The 16046-nt window shown below is 37.1% G+C and overlaps 1 protein-coding gene across 1 annotated transcript in view; it reads right to left on the bottom strand.

Moving 5' to 3' along the window:
- Window positions 1-396: 396 nt before the first annotated feature.
- Window positions 397-16046, bottom strand: part of LOC145984890 (sodium/hydrogen exchanger 9B2-like) — a 96907-nt gene continuing 81257 nt past the window's right edge. Inside the window, exons 10-12 of the mRNA XM_083118264.1 lie at window positions 13411-13554; window positions 10140-10241; window positions 397-3225 (exon numbers count right to left, since the gene is read on the bottom strand). Coding sequence (XP_082974390.1) covers window positions 3001-3225; window positions 10140-10241; window positions 13411-13554 — 471 coding nt within the window. The 3' untranslated portion in view covers window positions 397-3000. The remainder of the gene's footprint in view (window positions 3226-10139; window positions 10242-13410; window positions 13555-16046) is intronic.

The raw sequence follows: 16046 nt of genomic DNA, 5'->3' as shown, positions 1-16046 counted from the left end.
TCACTCTTGTCATGTATTAAATTTTGAACTTCAAGGACACACATGTGTGTAGTATTGTTACGTGGAGTCAGGTTATTTATAAAACTTTAATAGTAGAGACAGTAACAATAATAATAAGTATTATCATGGTTACGGTTATTATATTAAATTATATTATATTAAAATATACAAAACAGTAATTTTGCCTGTAGTATTATATGGGTGTGAAACTTGGTCCCTTACATTGAAAGAGGAACATAAATTGAGAGTATATGAAAATAAGATCCTTAGGAAAATATTTGGACCTAAAAGGGATGAGGAGACAGGTGAGTGGAGAAGGTTACATAATTTAGAACTACATAATTTGTATTCATGTAAAGATATTATTAGAATAATTAAATCAAGAAGACTTAGGTGGGCAGGCCATGTGGCATGAATGGGAGAGGAAAGAGGAGTTTACAGGATTCTTGTTGGGAAACCTGATGGTAAGAGACCTGTAGGAAGGCCAAGACGAAGATGGAGGGACAACGTTGAGATGGACCTAAAGGAAATTGGTAGGGATGGAAAAGAGTATATAGATCTTGCTCAAGATAGGGACAGATGGAAGGCCTGTGTTGCTGCAGCCATGAACCTTCGGGTTTAGGAAGGCTAGAGAGTTAGTTAGTTAGTTACGGTTATTACTATTAAACAATAACTATAATAAAAGTATTAAAATTAACCAATCTTCGCAAGTAACCAATAATGGTTGGCCCAACCGTACTGAAAATGGTTGGCCCAACGCAAAAACACACTGTTGGCCAACGGTAATTTTGGCAGTGGTTCCAATGTTGGGCCAACATATGGTTTCACGTTGGCACAACGGACTGAAAACTAAAGAATGGATAAGTTTGTTTTCTGATATATACATAATTTATTGTGAGGCCAAAAGATGACAATAGTTCAAGTTATTTATGAAAATGAGCAAAATACACAGCATTTTCTGTCACATGGTATCATTGTTTTCAAGGCACCATACCTTCAAGTGGTAGCAAAAAACCTTCTAGAGTTTACTTAATTTTCCACCTTTCATGGAATTTAGTCTGCACATAGCATTGCTTAACCACCTTCACAATAATGCCTGTAACAATGTTCTTGTTCTACTACAGCAAAAGAGACAAACAATAAGCAATTCCCAACACATCTTTCATCCATGGCAGCTGACAAAGGACTGGTGAGTGACTGCAAGTTAAAAATAGCTTCTACTTTCATTAAAACTATATTATATTTCCAGTATGTGCTGTGACTGAAAAATTCGAAAAGAAACACTATTACATGTCACTTATTTTACACTCTAGAATTTTCAGCATTCTCCTTATAGTTGTATTAGCATTAAAAAGTTGTTTTTAAAACTGATTTTGACTCAAGTTTTCATGGTTGGGCAAACGTTGGCAACCCCCATTGGCCCAACGTAAGAACAATGTCAATTTGCCAACCAACGTAAAGCCAACCTCTCCCACGTAAAAACTTACGTTGGCCCAATGGTGGTGGTTACTTGGGTTATTCTAAATCTATTATTATTGTATAAAATGGTGAGACTTTTCTGTTCAATCTACAAATGAGTGAATATCCAGCCATCTTTTACCCTATGTCACACAGTTAGTGCATTGAAATGCACAGTTAATACACACCTCGCCCAGGGAAAAATATTTATAAGGGGGATTTTTAGTCAAAATTTGTGTTGTGTGACCTCTCACAAAAAAATTCTAATTTTAGGAATTTTGAAAACTGTGGAATCGATTATTCTTTGGAATTTTATAGTAGAATATGAAAACATGACCTGTTCCTGTTTTTCACTTTTTAATTTAAGCTGATTTGTTTTGTTTATTCTGTTTGAATACTAACTAGCCAGACTTTATTTTGGTTATTAAAAATAAAAATAACAAGCTTTCTGCTTTTTGTGACTTCAAATGAATAATGCCAATTTCTATTTGGGAAACTGTAAACTGACCATAGCACTGTACACGTCAGTGTTTCAGGATTCAGATAACTGGTGTCTAGTTTGCACGTGTTTGTGAAGTGTTAAGGTGTTAACAAGTGCTCTAGATTATTATTATTATTATTTTAGTTTACATATTACTGGTGCTTTTCTGCATTCCAATAATGAGACACTACCCATACAATTTGAAACAACACACTTTTATGCATGCCTCTCACGTCATTACAAATTCATGTAGGAAAGTTGGAATACGTTTAGCAGCAGAATTCCCAGATGTTCTGGTTTCAGAGACAGTGAACAAATTTAGGGAAACCGGGTGATAAGAAGGGAAGAGTAAAACGGCATGTGCTTAATGAGGCGAAACTAGACCTTGGCACTTTACGATCAAAAATCCCTCTGGGGCCTTGCACAAGAAACAGACATTTTCATGACTTCTGTGTGGTGAGCTACCACGCTTTTAAACTTCAAGCCATACATTAGAAGAATTGAAAGAAAATATCAGGAGAGAAATTGAAGCAAATTCGGAAGAGGAACTGATACATGTTCGTGAAAATTTCTATAAATATGCTGTAATTGTGTGGATGCAGGAGGACATCATTTTCAAAACCTCTTGTAACAAGGTACGTGCTCATTTTAATTGTAACTATCAATGTAATTGCAGATTATTTCAGTCCATAGCTAGCGGTTCCACAGTTATGTGCATCTTGCATCAAATTTGCCGGCATGCTAGCCGCCCCTCCACGGACACCTCGACCGTAAAAGGCACTGTATTATTAAATGTACCATCCCAGCATTCACCTAAAGTGACAAAACACAGCTAGGGTGACCTGAAAAGTCTGGGAACCACTGTTTTACAGCATCAAGAGTCACATGCCTACAAACATCTGTAAATGTCTTCGCTGTCACATGATTGAAGCAAAAATAACTCCTCTTAACTAAATATAAGAATCTTTAACCATTTACTTTAACAACACTTCATTCCTTCAGGACGAAAATGTGTGGTTAGTTTCATTGTAAGTACAGATCTTCACATACCAGGTACAATATCATACATTTGTACTTTCTTCCTTTCCATCAGATTTGGAAGTGTTGCCATCACCTAATTTGCTTAGCAATTTCGGTCCAGACAGTGCAATTCCTATCGCACCAAGTGGTGCAGTTATTAGGATGGACACAACCGCAATCGTTAACACATAAATGGCCAATTCACGAAGGTCTTCAGTGGAATTCTTCTGTCCAACCAGATCCAATGCAACAGGTCCAAGTGCTGCCTAAAAATGACAAGGAAAAATGAGTTCCGTTTATTCAAAAATATTAGGGCTCAGCCAATTGGCTGATACCAATGCTATCAGCATTGGAAAGTATCAGTAGAAATTTAACCACCAATACAGGCCATCAGTTGTCTAGATTCTGAGTGCTTTGTGGAGCCCACCAAAATACTGTATGGCATTTTTGCAGAGTCTAAATGCCCTGAATATTATGCAACTTGCATAGTTTTTATTATTCTTGCAACAACATTGTGGGCAGGAATGGATTTTATGATTAAATAATTATCTCATGTGAACTTATAAATATTTTACAGCAAAAGTGGTACATTGCTATGGTACAATTTCAATGGAAACCTTGTATCCCAATATACTGAACTCAACTGCAACTGGCGGCTGGAAAACAGCGAATCAGCAATCAGTTGTATATTCGACTGAGAACGGGCATTTTTTGAGTCACAAGATACCGAATGTTGTTCGTGGGATGAAATAAATGAACGTTGGGTATACCACATGTTGCCAAACATACTGTAAAGCGAGAAAGAGTGTTCTCGGAAAGCACCAGAAATCAGCAGGTTCAACTGCACATGGTTCTGCATGATGAAGTTTCCGGAAGGACCACCCACAGGTCGGAATGCAGGTGGACACACAGTCATATAAACACAACTGGCAAAAACAGAAGTATGCTTGGCAACACTGCTTTGGGAGAGTGATGTGATCCCTTCAGCTTTTACTTCGCAACTGAGGTTGTTGACACCCATCGGACCACATATCCCTGAAAATGATTGGGTAGACAGGATGTGTCAGAAATAGCCATCAAGGTCAACCACCAGTTGGAGTGGCGTTCAGTATAATAGTAATAAATATGCGAGGGGAGGTAAAAAAAATAAGGTTCCCTAATGCATTTTTTCGTTATATTCCAGGTAGAGAGCTCCTTCTTCGGTGAGAGGAAGTTTATACCTTAAAGGCTATTGCAGGATTTCTTCTGATTCAGTTCTACAAACATCCTGAATAATTCATTGTAATCAACAGCGGTGTATACTTTGCGCCATCTAGGTAATCGGAAATGACCCGGCCATAATTTTTATAAAAAGTCATTTTTTTTTATTTCCTCCTGATATTCTTTCGAACCAATCCTCGATTCATACATTTCTCTGCTTCCAACTCACGAACAGTTCCAACCGTTTGCTCGTTAAAGCACATAAACCACAAGAAGTGTTTTCCAGCTTGGGGACTCTCCTAATGGGTGACAACTCTGGCTTCCTTTAAATCCCATGCATCGGGGAAAGGAAACACTGTTTGTCAGGCGAGCATATTCAGAGCCCAGGATAACCTCCTCTCCACGGAGAGAGTCCACCTGTGATACCCTCCACCCCAGAGTCCTACCCTCGGTTGGCAATCATTGCCCTCTTAGCACCTTCCTGTGCCATTCTACGCAAATGGTCTTTGTGTCATCCGTAAACAAGGAAATTTTTCAGAAATGAGAATTCTGGGTTCACAAATGACGTACTGAAAAGTAGGAAAAAAACATCTGCAACTGTGCGAGAAACAGAAATCTGAACAGCATTGGCAAACCAATTACATGCTAATTTTCATTTTACATTTGAAGACCCAGCGGGAAAAACGATGAATGTCGATTTTTCGCCCATTTTGAGATTGCAGCACCATCTGATAGCTCAGAAGCTGTACTATAAGAATGTGAATGGCCTTGGTTGGGAAAACGGTGAGAAGTGCCTGAAAAACGCATTCAAACATACAGGGCAAGCGGGAAAAACGATGAAAGTCCGAGCGTCTGGGGAAGAACGATGAGTGTTTCTGTTAAATAATGTGTACCTCACTGAAACTGGTTAGCACTACGGGAAGGCTATTCCAGTCGTTCGTTGTGCGTTTGTTGAATCGTGCAGTGTTGTGATTAGTTCTATTGTGTACTAATTGTGACGAACCTGAATGTTTGCTTAATATTTGTTGAGATATTAAGATTTTTAAATGTTTGTTCTTTCAAATTATGTGCAAGATGTCACAGACAACTTTAATTAGATTGGTACAGTTGTGGTTGGAACTTGTATATATGTTTAGAAATACGTCATAATCTGTTCGCATTGACGTCACGTTCCCATCTCAACAGAGGAAGTGACTCGTACAAGTCGCAAAAAGCTGTGGTTGAAGCTGGCATCAATGACTCTGAAAAATCAAAAAGAGAAACAGAACTCTCAAGACTGGAAACAGAACACAAACTTCATTTACTGAAAGCTCAGAAGTTTTATTCCCTCAAGAAGTTATACAAAAAGAAGAGTAGAAAGGATGACACCATAGCTGCAGTTACCATGGATTTTCAGAAAAATTTACCGATTTAATATTATAAACGTCAATTGAGCTTCTACAGCTTCAATATTCACATCCTTTCCTCTGGTGATTCAGTTTTCTTCACGTACGACGAGACCGTTGCTCATAAAGGGTCAGATGTTGTGTGGTCTATGGTCGACAGTTTTGTGCACAACTTTTTGCAGGAGAAAGTTCGTCGCTTGGTCATCTTTTGTGATTCTTGTGCCGGCCAGATCAAGAACTATACTGTCATTCGATACCTACACCATCTCGTGACAGAAAAACGTTGTTTCGATGCCATCAACATGTTTTTTCCAATCAGGGGCCACTACTACTTAGAGTGCGATAAAAACATGAGCTACATAAATGAACAGTCCTAAGTTGAGTTGCCGGACGAATGAAAAGATGTAATAAGGAGCAGCAGACACAAACCAACTCCATTTGCTGTGGTAAACTGCAAGAATTGGCTCTTCAAGACGTGGACCGAGTTCTTGAAGCCAATTTACCTGCCAAAATGTCCATTTCCTACCAGGCCAGTGCGTTGTTTGGAGATACGAGCTGAAAACCCTACCAAAATTTTCTACCGCAATACCTACCTTGGCACTTACTTGCGCGCTGATGTCATGTGGCGACCACCGAAGCGAGGAAAGAACAAAGGGACCTCTACTTCACCTAAAACCATTTTGAGAAACCTGTACGATGGACCGCTGCCCATTCCTTTGCCCAAGTGCAAGAATCTGCAGGATTTGAAGCGATTTCTCACCAACCCAGAGGCTCAACAGTTTTACGAGACCATTCTAACCACCAACGCTACGGTAGAAAATGATGAGAATCTCTATGTGGACTACTTAGTTCATGATCAGGAATAGTTTGAGAGTTACCCCAAGACTGATCGAACTTTTTTCATTTTGATGATAGTTTGATAAATAACAAACATCACTCTTTTTAATGTTGTAGTGTTACTATCATTTTGTCTTTGTTCATTAGTGCACACCTGCAATGTAGAATTAAAACCACATTTTTCGGCATAATTTTGCTTATTACTCTTCTTTGGTTTTCTCTGATTCTCCAGCAACATTTTTCTATGGTTAACTACATCTGTGGGAGTAAAAAGATACTTAAAAATAATTATTTTGGCATATAATGGCGTATTTATGAATAGAAATACTTGTTTTTCATTTCCTGGCAAATCGTCTCGAATGAACATTCATCGTATTCCCCCCTGCCCCTTCATTTGCTTCTGACATGGTTTCTGCTATTTGAACAGGAATTTATCAAAAGGAAAAAGCTTAAATATTGAAGATGAATAAAATTAAACTGATTAAAATTTAAAGCTTAAGTAATTAAAATTTAATAATTGATAACTCATTTGAATCAGACTCCAAATTCAAGTACTTAGGAGTAATACTAACAACTGAAAATGATATTAAAGAGGAAATAAAAATCAGACTTAATTCAGGAAATGCATGTTACTTTTCTCTTCATAAACTTTTGAATGTTACCTTTCTCTTCTCGTTTAATATCTAAGAAACTTAAAGTTAAAATATATAAAACAGTAATTTTACCTGTAGTATTATATGAGTGTGAAACTTGGTCCCTTACATTAAGGAAGGAACATAAATTAAGATTATTTGTAAATAAAATCCTTAGAAAAAGATTTAGACCTAAAATGGATGAGGAGACAGGTGAGTGGAGAAGGTTTGAACTACATAATTTGTATTCATGTCCAGATACTATCACAATAATTGAATCAAGAAGGCTTAGGTCCGATCGCACTGACATTTGCAGATAAGTGGCATGCTTCTTTGCAGACAGTCTTGGACTCTGGTCAATAGATCGTCTTACCCTCTCAATGTTTGTACAGTTCATTCACTTCGACAGGGTTTACTGTCGGTTACACAAGCAGTTTGTCTAAACTTATCAATCCATTTCTTTATTGTGTGTCGATCAGGAACACGACAGTGACGGCCTACTCAAAAATGTTGCTGAATTTCCTCGGTCTAACTACGACACTTTCACTATTTTTGAAATAAGTTTTCACAGTAAATGCACAGTTAGCCGCTGACCAATGCTCCATCTCGAAACAAATGGCGTACATTGGTACAACAACTGTCGTGGTGAATGCAATCCTCATTGCAGAGCAAGCAGAGATACCAACCTCGGAAAATGGTAGTTGAACCCTGTATGATTATTTCCTCACAGTAACGTTCAAAAGCAGTGAGAGTACTTCTTTCATGGAACGGAATAATTTGAAGGGAAAGGTAGCAGAAATAAATTACGTTACTCTTCCGCCTCTTTAGATTAACAGTGATGATGAAGATGAACGATGGATGAATGAAAAACAAACACAATGATTAAAACTTACAGGACCTCTGACATTGCTGGAAATTTCAAGCTGGGGAATGGAATTTTTTTAGCATCCATAGGGAATTTCAATCTGAGCCAGGGACACAAGAGAAGATTGATGCGAGGAACTGACAAAAAGTATGGATGTTTCAATACTTTTTGGGAAAAGAATGCGTGTGGTCGGTGCTTCTGTGCTTCGTGGTGTTTCTCATTGGCGATTTCAAAATTTATACTTGTTTCGATGATGTCGAGCTAGTGCTCTGTTTTCTAAAGTTAAAAAGGACAATGGATATAATGCAAGATTTGCATGTGAAACCATTTGGAACAACATATTTTCCAGAGAAATTACAAACCGTTAATGCACGAAAGCGAGTACTATCTCTTGAGTTTAATTCTGTATGTAAAGTCAAATTTCGGGTATACACAAGTAAGTTGAATTTTACACTTAAATTAATATTGAGTATTTTCATTTCACTAGAACAGGCCATTCATATGACATTTTACAGGTTGCGTTTTTATAGCTTCATTATGCTTCTTTCATTATTTGAAATTCTACACATAGATTAACTGCAATCACAAGAATTAACTGAGAGTGGTTGCAACAATAAGATAAAAATTTCACACAATATTCATAAATTGGATATGGATGCTGAGGTAAATTTGCAGGGGGACTTTATGAGTGTGTTCATTGATTGATTTATTTGGTTTATTTTACTTCACTTTTGGCTCATCACGCAATGGTGATGAGTGATGAAATTGATGAATGGACACAAACAAACACCCTTGCTGGGATTCAAACCCGGGACCCCTGGCATCGAAATGCACTGTGCTAACCACTGTGCCACAGAGGCCAGTTTTTGTGGGTGTGAGTATGAATCAAAGGTCGGAGATTACCCACTCATTAGAACCAGCATATGCCACTGGTAATAAAGGAGTCTCGGGTTCAATATTCAGTGGAGGCACATAGTGGTTCAGATCTCCCTTTAAACTGTCCAGTCCCGATAAGCCTTTCTGTGAATAAAGTGAACTTAATAACAGTAGCGACTTATGGCTTTTTCGGAGTGTAGGAAGAAGTTATGATAAACTAAGGAAGATTTGAAAAATGCATTCAATTACATTCACATGGGGCCCTTGCTCCTCACTTTGAACATAAAAACTGACGAAAATAACATTGACGATATTTCAGATTTTGCAAGAATTTTGATTTTCTTCCCCCTCCTTGTCATCCTGTGGATTGACGATAATAAAAAGTGCTGCTTAAACTCTGAAATTATGCTAAATATGCTTCTAAATTGTGCTAGGATTTATTTGTAATTAATTTTTTTCTTCGGATAACTGTAATTCTGCATCTACTTTTCTAGAGTTTTGAACTTGCGTTACTTATTATTAACAGTTATGTAATAGTGTAAATTTTCCCACAAAATTGTTTGCAATGGCACAACAAACGAAATGGGTTCAACATAGAACTTAAAAAGGTATGAGAAAATTGTTTACCCCAAACTTTCTACCGATTCCCTACCATCAAATCTTCTGACATGCTAAATTGGGCAGAATGAAGAAAAGATAGAGGATGGATCGTGACATGGTTGTAAAAAAGCTTGCAGCTGGGTTGGATACTCCCTTTCGTTTGAAACATGTCCACTGGTGAGTGGAAATTAGATTTGGACATAATTCTATTTTTATTTCTTCCAAACATATTCCTTTAAATTCGATTTCCCTATCTCAGGGACTGGCGTTTGCAGGTTATGCTAGATTTTATCATTCTGCCAAAAGCAGGGTGCTAAGTGCAAACAAAGATGAAAGTGTGCTTGGTTTAGTACCATTTTGCTGAGGTTGGCATCACTGATGAGGAGATACTTGCTGGTTCCCTGGCCCTTGCCGATCTTCGCAAGCTCCCCTCCCCCTTCACTGCCCCTTCCACTCCTCACCCATCTGTCTGAAGGATGACGGCTGATGTTCCTCAGCGAGCGGCAGAAAAGCCCGTGACCACCGTCTTTGGGCTGCTGCTGGAGCGAGCGCGAGCAGTCAACTCTTGACAACTCTGACCTAGTCAATTGTACATACATTGCGCTCATAATTTTATGACATGCATTAAACCCCTAAAAAAGCAGAGAACTGGAAAAAAGAACAAATGAACTGTAGGAAGTTCCTTACTTGCTACATGGAGGAATTGCCCCTGCTTAATAACAAACTCAACAATATATACATCACCTTAAAAAGTAGCAGGTAAGGAACAAAATTGTGCAACCTACCTGAACCGTTGCCTTTGGGAACCATGAAATAGTAATGAACAACCTTTCTTTAACAGTGAGACCAGCACCAAGAGTTACAACACAACACACCACCACTCTCACCTATAAAAACAATAAGAGGATTACAGTAAGTAACTATGATTTATATGCATTCACATATATATTTCATTCATGTAGAGTCACGGACAATTATGGGCTGTAACATTAATATCAATTTTCAGTACAATCATTACAACCCAGAAATGTCCGTGACTGTACCAAGTGGTCATAATAAAAGTTCCCCTACTCAGAGCCCTTTGGAGCAACGGATTGCAGTTAAACTTGGTATAGAGGCTACGGAGAACCTAGGAAAGAGAATGATGATGAAAATTGTTAGTTCAAATTTTCACAACCAGATGGAAATGCGGTGCTGATATACCAACCACCAGAAGTCAGACCACCGAAAGTTAAATTTCATTTTTAGAATATGTCAGAACAGCAGTGTTCAATATGCACTCTGTCAATGTGAATGACCCTTTGGAATCGTAAGACAGCATGATCAATGGTCGCATGAAACATTTCCAGGGATCTTGTTCACTGTGTACCAGTTTTCAGCACCACATTTGCACCTTGTGGTGAAAATCTGAACTACCTTTTTTACCAGCACTCGCTTCCCCATAGTCTCTAAAACCTCTATACCAAGTTTTTCCGCAATCTGTTGCTGCAAACAGGAACTTTAATATGACTACCTGGTACTAATCTACACTAGTTGGCAATTATTTTTTAAACCAATCATCTACACGTATTCAGAAATAGGCAAATTACTAAAAAAGTAGTAGTCCAGGGGCATATGTCAATATTTCTATGCCTCCAAATGAAAGCATCCTTCCCTTCATGCAAAAACCCAACAAACTTGCAAATGGTCAAAATGACTCCTAAAGGTGTTAAGGAGATATGGTCATTTTTGTTTGTTAATGTCTGCAGAGGCAGCCATCTTGGATGTATGACGTCACACAGGCCATTCGGCACAATAGTAGGCACCAGCAAAATATCACAGACAGCATTTTTTCCCTTTATATGCCAAAATGTCAAGTGTAAATAATGCTTAGATTGGTTGATTTGGTGTTTTAAGTCCACTTTGTGCACAGTAAGGCTAATCGGGACTGGACCTACAGTTTAAAGTGGGATACGAACCACTTGTGCCTCCACCGGGTAAATAATGCTTAGAATCCATGCAGAAAAGTGTACAAAATAGTTTCACTGGATATATCTGCATAACATTGCGAGTTATAAAAAAAACTGTAAGAATCAATTTATTTCTTTTTCAATTCCGAACAAAAAATGTCTATAAAATTTGTCAAAAAACACTCTTAAAGGAGTCATGATCGATTTTCTTCGTTAGTGTATGAAGCGGCAGCCATCTTGGATTTATGACGTCACACAGGCCGCATGCTACAATTGTGGGCAAAACACCTGGTAGTACATGATTGTGTACCACATTAGTAACGCACCACCGGTAGTCATATAACCCTTCATTCAAAAACCCATGGGATTACAAATGCGCCTGGACTATAGTGCATTACAAGCTACTTAATTTTCCTTCTAAAACTAACACATTACTATTATTTTATGCAAACATCAACCATGACAAAGTCAAAATATATATCTTTTTTTTGTTGGTATTTCGTAAATTTTCAGAGCTCTATTTGTACCTGCAGGAAATGGCTGGCCATTTCACCAATGCACTCATGCGGTCCTTTTATCTTTTCACGCCTTGTATTTAATCTCCTATCCCTGAAGGAGAATTGAGGTCGATCTGAAAATTAAGCCTACGAACAAAACAAAGGTATGTGTTGTGATTTTTTCTTGATTCTTTGTATCATGTTGATGACACACGGTGTGAAATACTGTATCCCTTTTTTATTTACGCTAACAGTAGTATATTAGTAGCATCATACAATACAGAAATACAAGTATAAGATATTTTCAACAACTATAAATGTAAATACACTACACCCAAAACACACAAGAGAGTGTACATGTTTTCACTAAATTGTCAGTCACAAAGCTAGCAGTTTCTGATAAAAGTACAAACAACATTCTTCATTCTTAAGATATCCAAAGGTTTATGACTGCAGCAACACAAGCCTTCCATCTGTCCCTATCCTGAGCAAGAGCACTCCAATCATTTCCATATTTTTGTTCTAGTGAATAAAATCACCAGTTATCAAGGTACTGAATTAAAGCAATGTAGCGATACTTAGCAGAAACATTTACAAATAAAAACAATATTAAAGAGGGATTCAAATGCAGACTTAATTCTGGTAATGCATGTTACTTTTCTATTCATAAAATTGTATCCTCTTGTCTGATTTCAATGAATCTAAAGATTAAAACATACAAAACAGTAATTATACCTGTAGTTTTGTTCAGATTTGAAATGTGGTCCCTTCACTAAAAGAGGAACGTAAAGTAAAATCTGATTAAACTTGTAGTTAGAAAACTAAAAGATACAGCAAGAAACAAATTACAAACTCATCTCCAAGTTTTTAACGCTCTCTCAGTCATCATCATGGGAGAAATCATACAGATTGGGACAGTATGAAAGCAACAGAAGTTCAACAGCACAGAACACTAAAAATTAAGCTTCAAGAGTTTTGAAAATAGACTTAAGAAAAGATGAGTGGAAAAGGTTACATCCTGTTGTTTGTTATTTTCATCCTCTGATGTTACCAGCACACTTAAATCAACAAAACTTCCATGCGCATGTATGGGAGAGCTTAAAGGGCCCATGTTGGGAACCCTGATGGTAAGAGACTTGTAGAAAGGTCAAAACAAAGACAAAATGACAATATTAAAATAAACCTGAAGGATTGTCAAGATTGGACTGATCTTGCCCAGGATAAGGACAGATGAAAGGCAATTGCTGTGGTAATAAACCTTCAGGTTTATGGATGCCAGAGAAATAGTTAGTTTTAATTAAAGTAATATAGTGACAGTTACTTTTAAAAACATAAAAGCATTACCATTACAATTTTTGATTGATGATGATACTAAAATACTACTACCAATCATAATAATATGTTACATCTTCAATTCTGCCCATGTCCCTCTTGTTTCTCAGTATTCAAACACTCGGGGTGTCTTAAGGATCAGGTTAAGGTAAAACTCAATTTAAATAATTTCAAATTTTACGGTATCTAAATCCTTCAGACAGCCTGAATACAGGAATGAAAATGCAATGAAAGTAATTTCTGTATGTGTATTTCTATATGTAGTAACATATACTTACTGCAAGTCCAATAAATAATACAGCTATTCCCCGACCAACAAAATCAGGCTTAATTGATGACAAAAGCACATCTGCGCCAATAGCTCCAAATAAAATGGGTTGAAATATCAACCACAGAATGGAGAATGCACTAGCAACTGGATTCTGAAAATTACAAAAGTCAAGTGGTAGTGCTTACGTGTATAGCAACTGCATTAAACTGTTTCCTTAAAATTAGCTTCAAATAGAACATAGAACTACAAACACAGTGGATGCATTTATATTATAAAGCACAGTTCGAAACAAAACCAAAATATTCATTCTAACCATCTAATTCCAGATTATGAATACAATATATATAATAGTTTAATCATTCATTGCAATTCTTCCCTAACAAGGGGTATATCCAGATGTCTTTTTTGGAGGGGACAGTCATAAAATACTGCAGGTTTGAGTTGTTGTTTTAAGTCCACTTTATGCACAGTAAGGCTAATCGGTACTGGACCTACAGTTTAAAGTGGGATCCGAACCACTTGTGCCTCCACCGGGTATCGAACCCAGGACCCCTTGATTACAAGGCAAATACGCTTCCACTGCGCCATGGGGGAGGCTCATAAAATACTATTTTTACTAGAATGTCATCTAACACATTCATCCCACATAGAAAATTTATGATTTTTCAGTGGGACTGAATATGTACAAAAGTAAAACACTAAAAATAGCATAAAATATTAAATTTGCATTACTTCACAAGTCAGTATGCATGAGAAATGTGTTGAAAATGTCATTTCATCCAAACAATTTTAGGCAACTATTAATGTTTTTTTGCAGTTACTGCAATTGTGAAAAGAATATGGTCCCTGGTTTCACATACATTCTCTTCCACTACTGAAAACATGCAATAACCAATTAACAACCCATAATCTAAATTGAATTTGTATCAACTGTTCCTGTACAAATCGAATTGTGGAGCAGCATTATTCGGTAAAATTCTGATGGAAGGAGGGATGGGGGGAAACAGGCACAGTAAGCCCTTACCTGGCTATGGAAATAACTCGAACCATTTTAAAATCACACACACACACACAAAGAAAATGGCCATTATGGGCCAGGGTATGCCAAGTAGCTCTTCACTGGATGACACTTGCTCAGTGCATCACCACTATTTTCTGGCCTTTCAAGATTAGACTTTGTTACTTCTTTTTTTTAAGTAGCTGCCCAATAGCACCCATGATGCTGGGTCAACCCCAAAATTTCTGGAGCTCCCACCAGGGATCGAACCTCAGCCTACTCACACCAGAGTTGAGAGCAAAAGCGAGCCATAACATACCTGATTAGTTATGCTTGCACAATCCTCAAGATACAGTATCATTAGAGGGAAGATTTTTGCCTATTTTATTTCCATGCAGCAAAACATATGCTTTAATGTCTGAAATTTGTTTCATGATGTTTGGAGCCTAATAACATATTTTTATAGTGTCTATAAATGTCTATTTTGAGGATTAGTACCTATTTTGCATAATATGCCTAAAATGCCTATTTCATATTTTCTGTTACTCCTGCCTGTTTTGCACCTTGGGTTTTCAGTAGGGTGTAGAAGGCAATGGCTTGTTTATGACTAGGGTGACCATACGTCCTGTTTTGACCGGGACAGTCCTGTTTCAGAGGTGTGTGTCCCCATCGTCCCATTCATTTGATTAGAAAGCCACTATTTGTCCTGTTTTATGAAAGTCTATCTTGAAAAACAAGTCTAAATTTGAGAGGCATGTTGTATTGTTTTGTATGTGTTCCGTTATTTGCAGAGCAGTGAATAAGCATGAAGTTTATTTACGGAATTGCAACACGAATTTAAATTTCCTGCGGCTTGACAAAAACTCAAAAGAAAAATATCTAGAGTTGTGTGTCTGATATGTTTGGTAAGGTTTTCTGGGAGATTTATGAACGCAGTTGATGAAGAATAAAGCTGTTTTTCAAGATTGTTTCTTCTGCTAAATACTTCTCGTATTACCTAACTTCAGCGTAGGACTAACATCAAAGGTTAATCAGAAGGAACCAGAAACACTATGTAAGTCATACAGAGATTATAATAATTAATATCCTTTGACAACAGGAGATCCTATTACATTTTTTGTTTATGATGTATCATTTATGTGATCCATCCTTTAATAAATAATAATAATATGTTAATAATAACAATAATTTTATAATTAGGCTTAACCGATTTTTCAGGAAGTAAAGGTTATCTAATCTCCTTGGCATGTCCTGTTTTTGGTTCAAAATATTATGGTCACCCTATTTATGACGAGCTGAAAAAGTGACATTTACAAGAACACAATGGATGTTAGATTCTAGAAACACAAGATTCGCTCATCAGGATATGCCATTTGAATAACTATCTGGTGACCAACAGTTCAACAATTCCATGCCAATCAGATGCCAAACCATCCTTTTCTTTTTTTACCAGCGGCACATTTGTAGGAGTCATGGTAATGAATTATTTTGCTTTCTCTGTGTGCTTTGTGTGTGCGAAAGGAAAGAAGATGGCTTTGGAAAACTGTCAAAATATTGTTATTCCCAAATTAGTTGTTAAAAACAAATACCCAAAGAAAAAATAATTTATATTATGTATTATGCCTGTAGTTTTATAGATGTATTCT

Source organism: Lepisma saccharinum, chromosome 3, assembly GCF_977018435.1.
Source record: "Lepisma saccharinum chromosome 3, izLepSacc3.1, whole genome shotgun sequence".
Taxonomy (NCBI): Eukaryota; Metazoa; Arthropoda; class Insecta; order Zygentoma; family Lepismatidae; genus Lepisma; species Lepisma saccharinum.
This window is presented reverse-complemented; position numbering and strand designations above follow the sequence as displayed.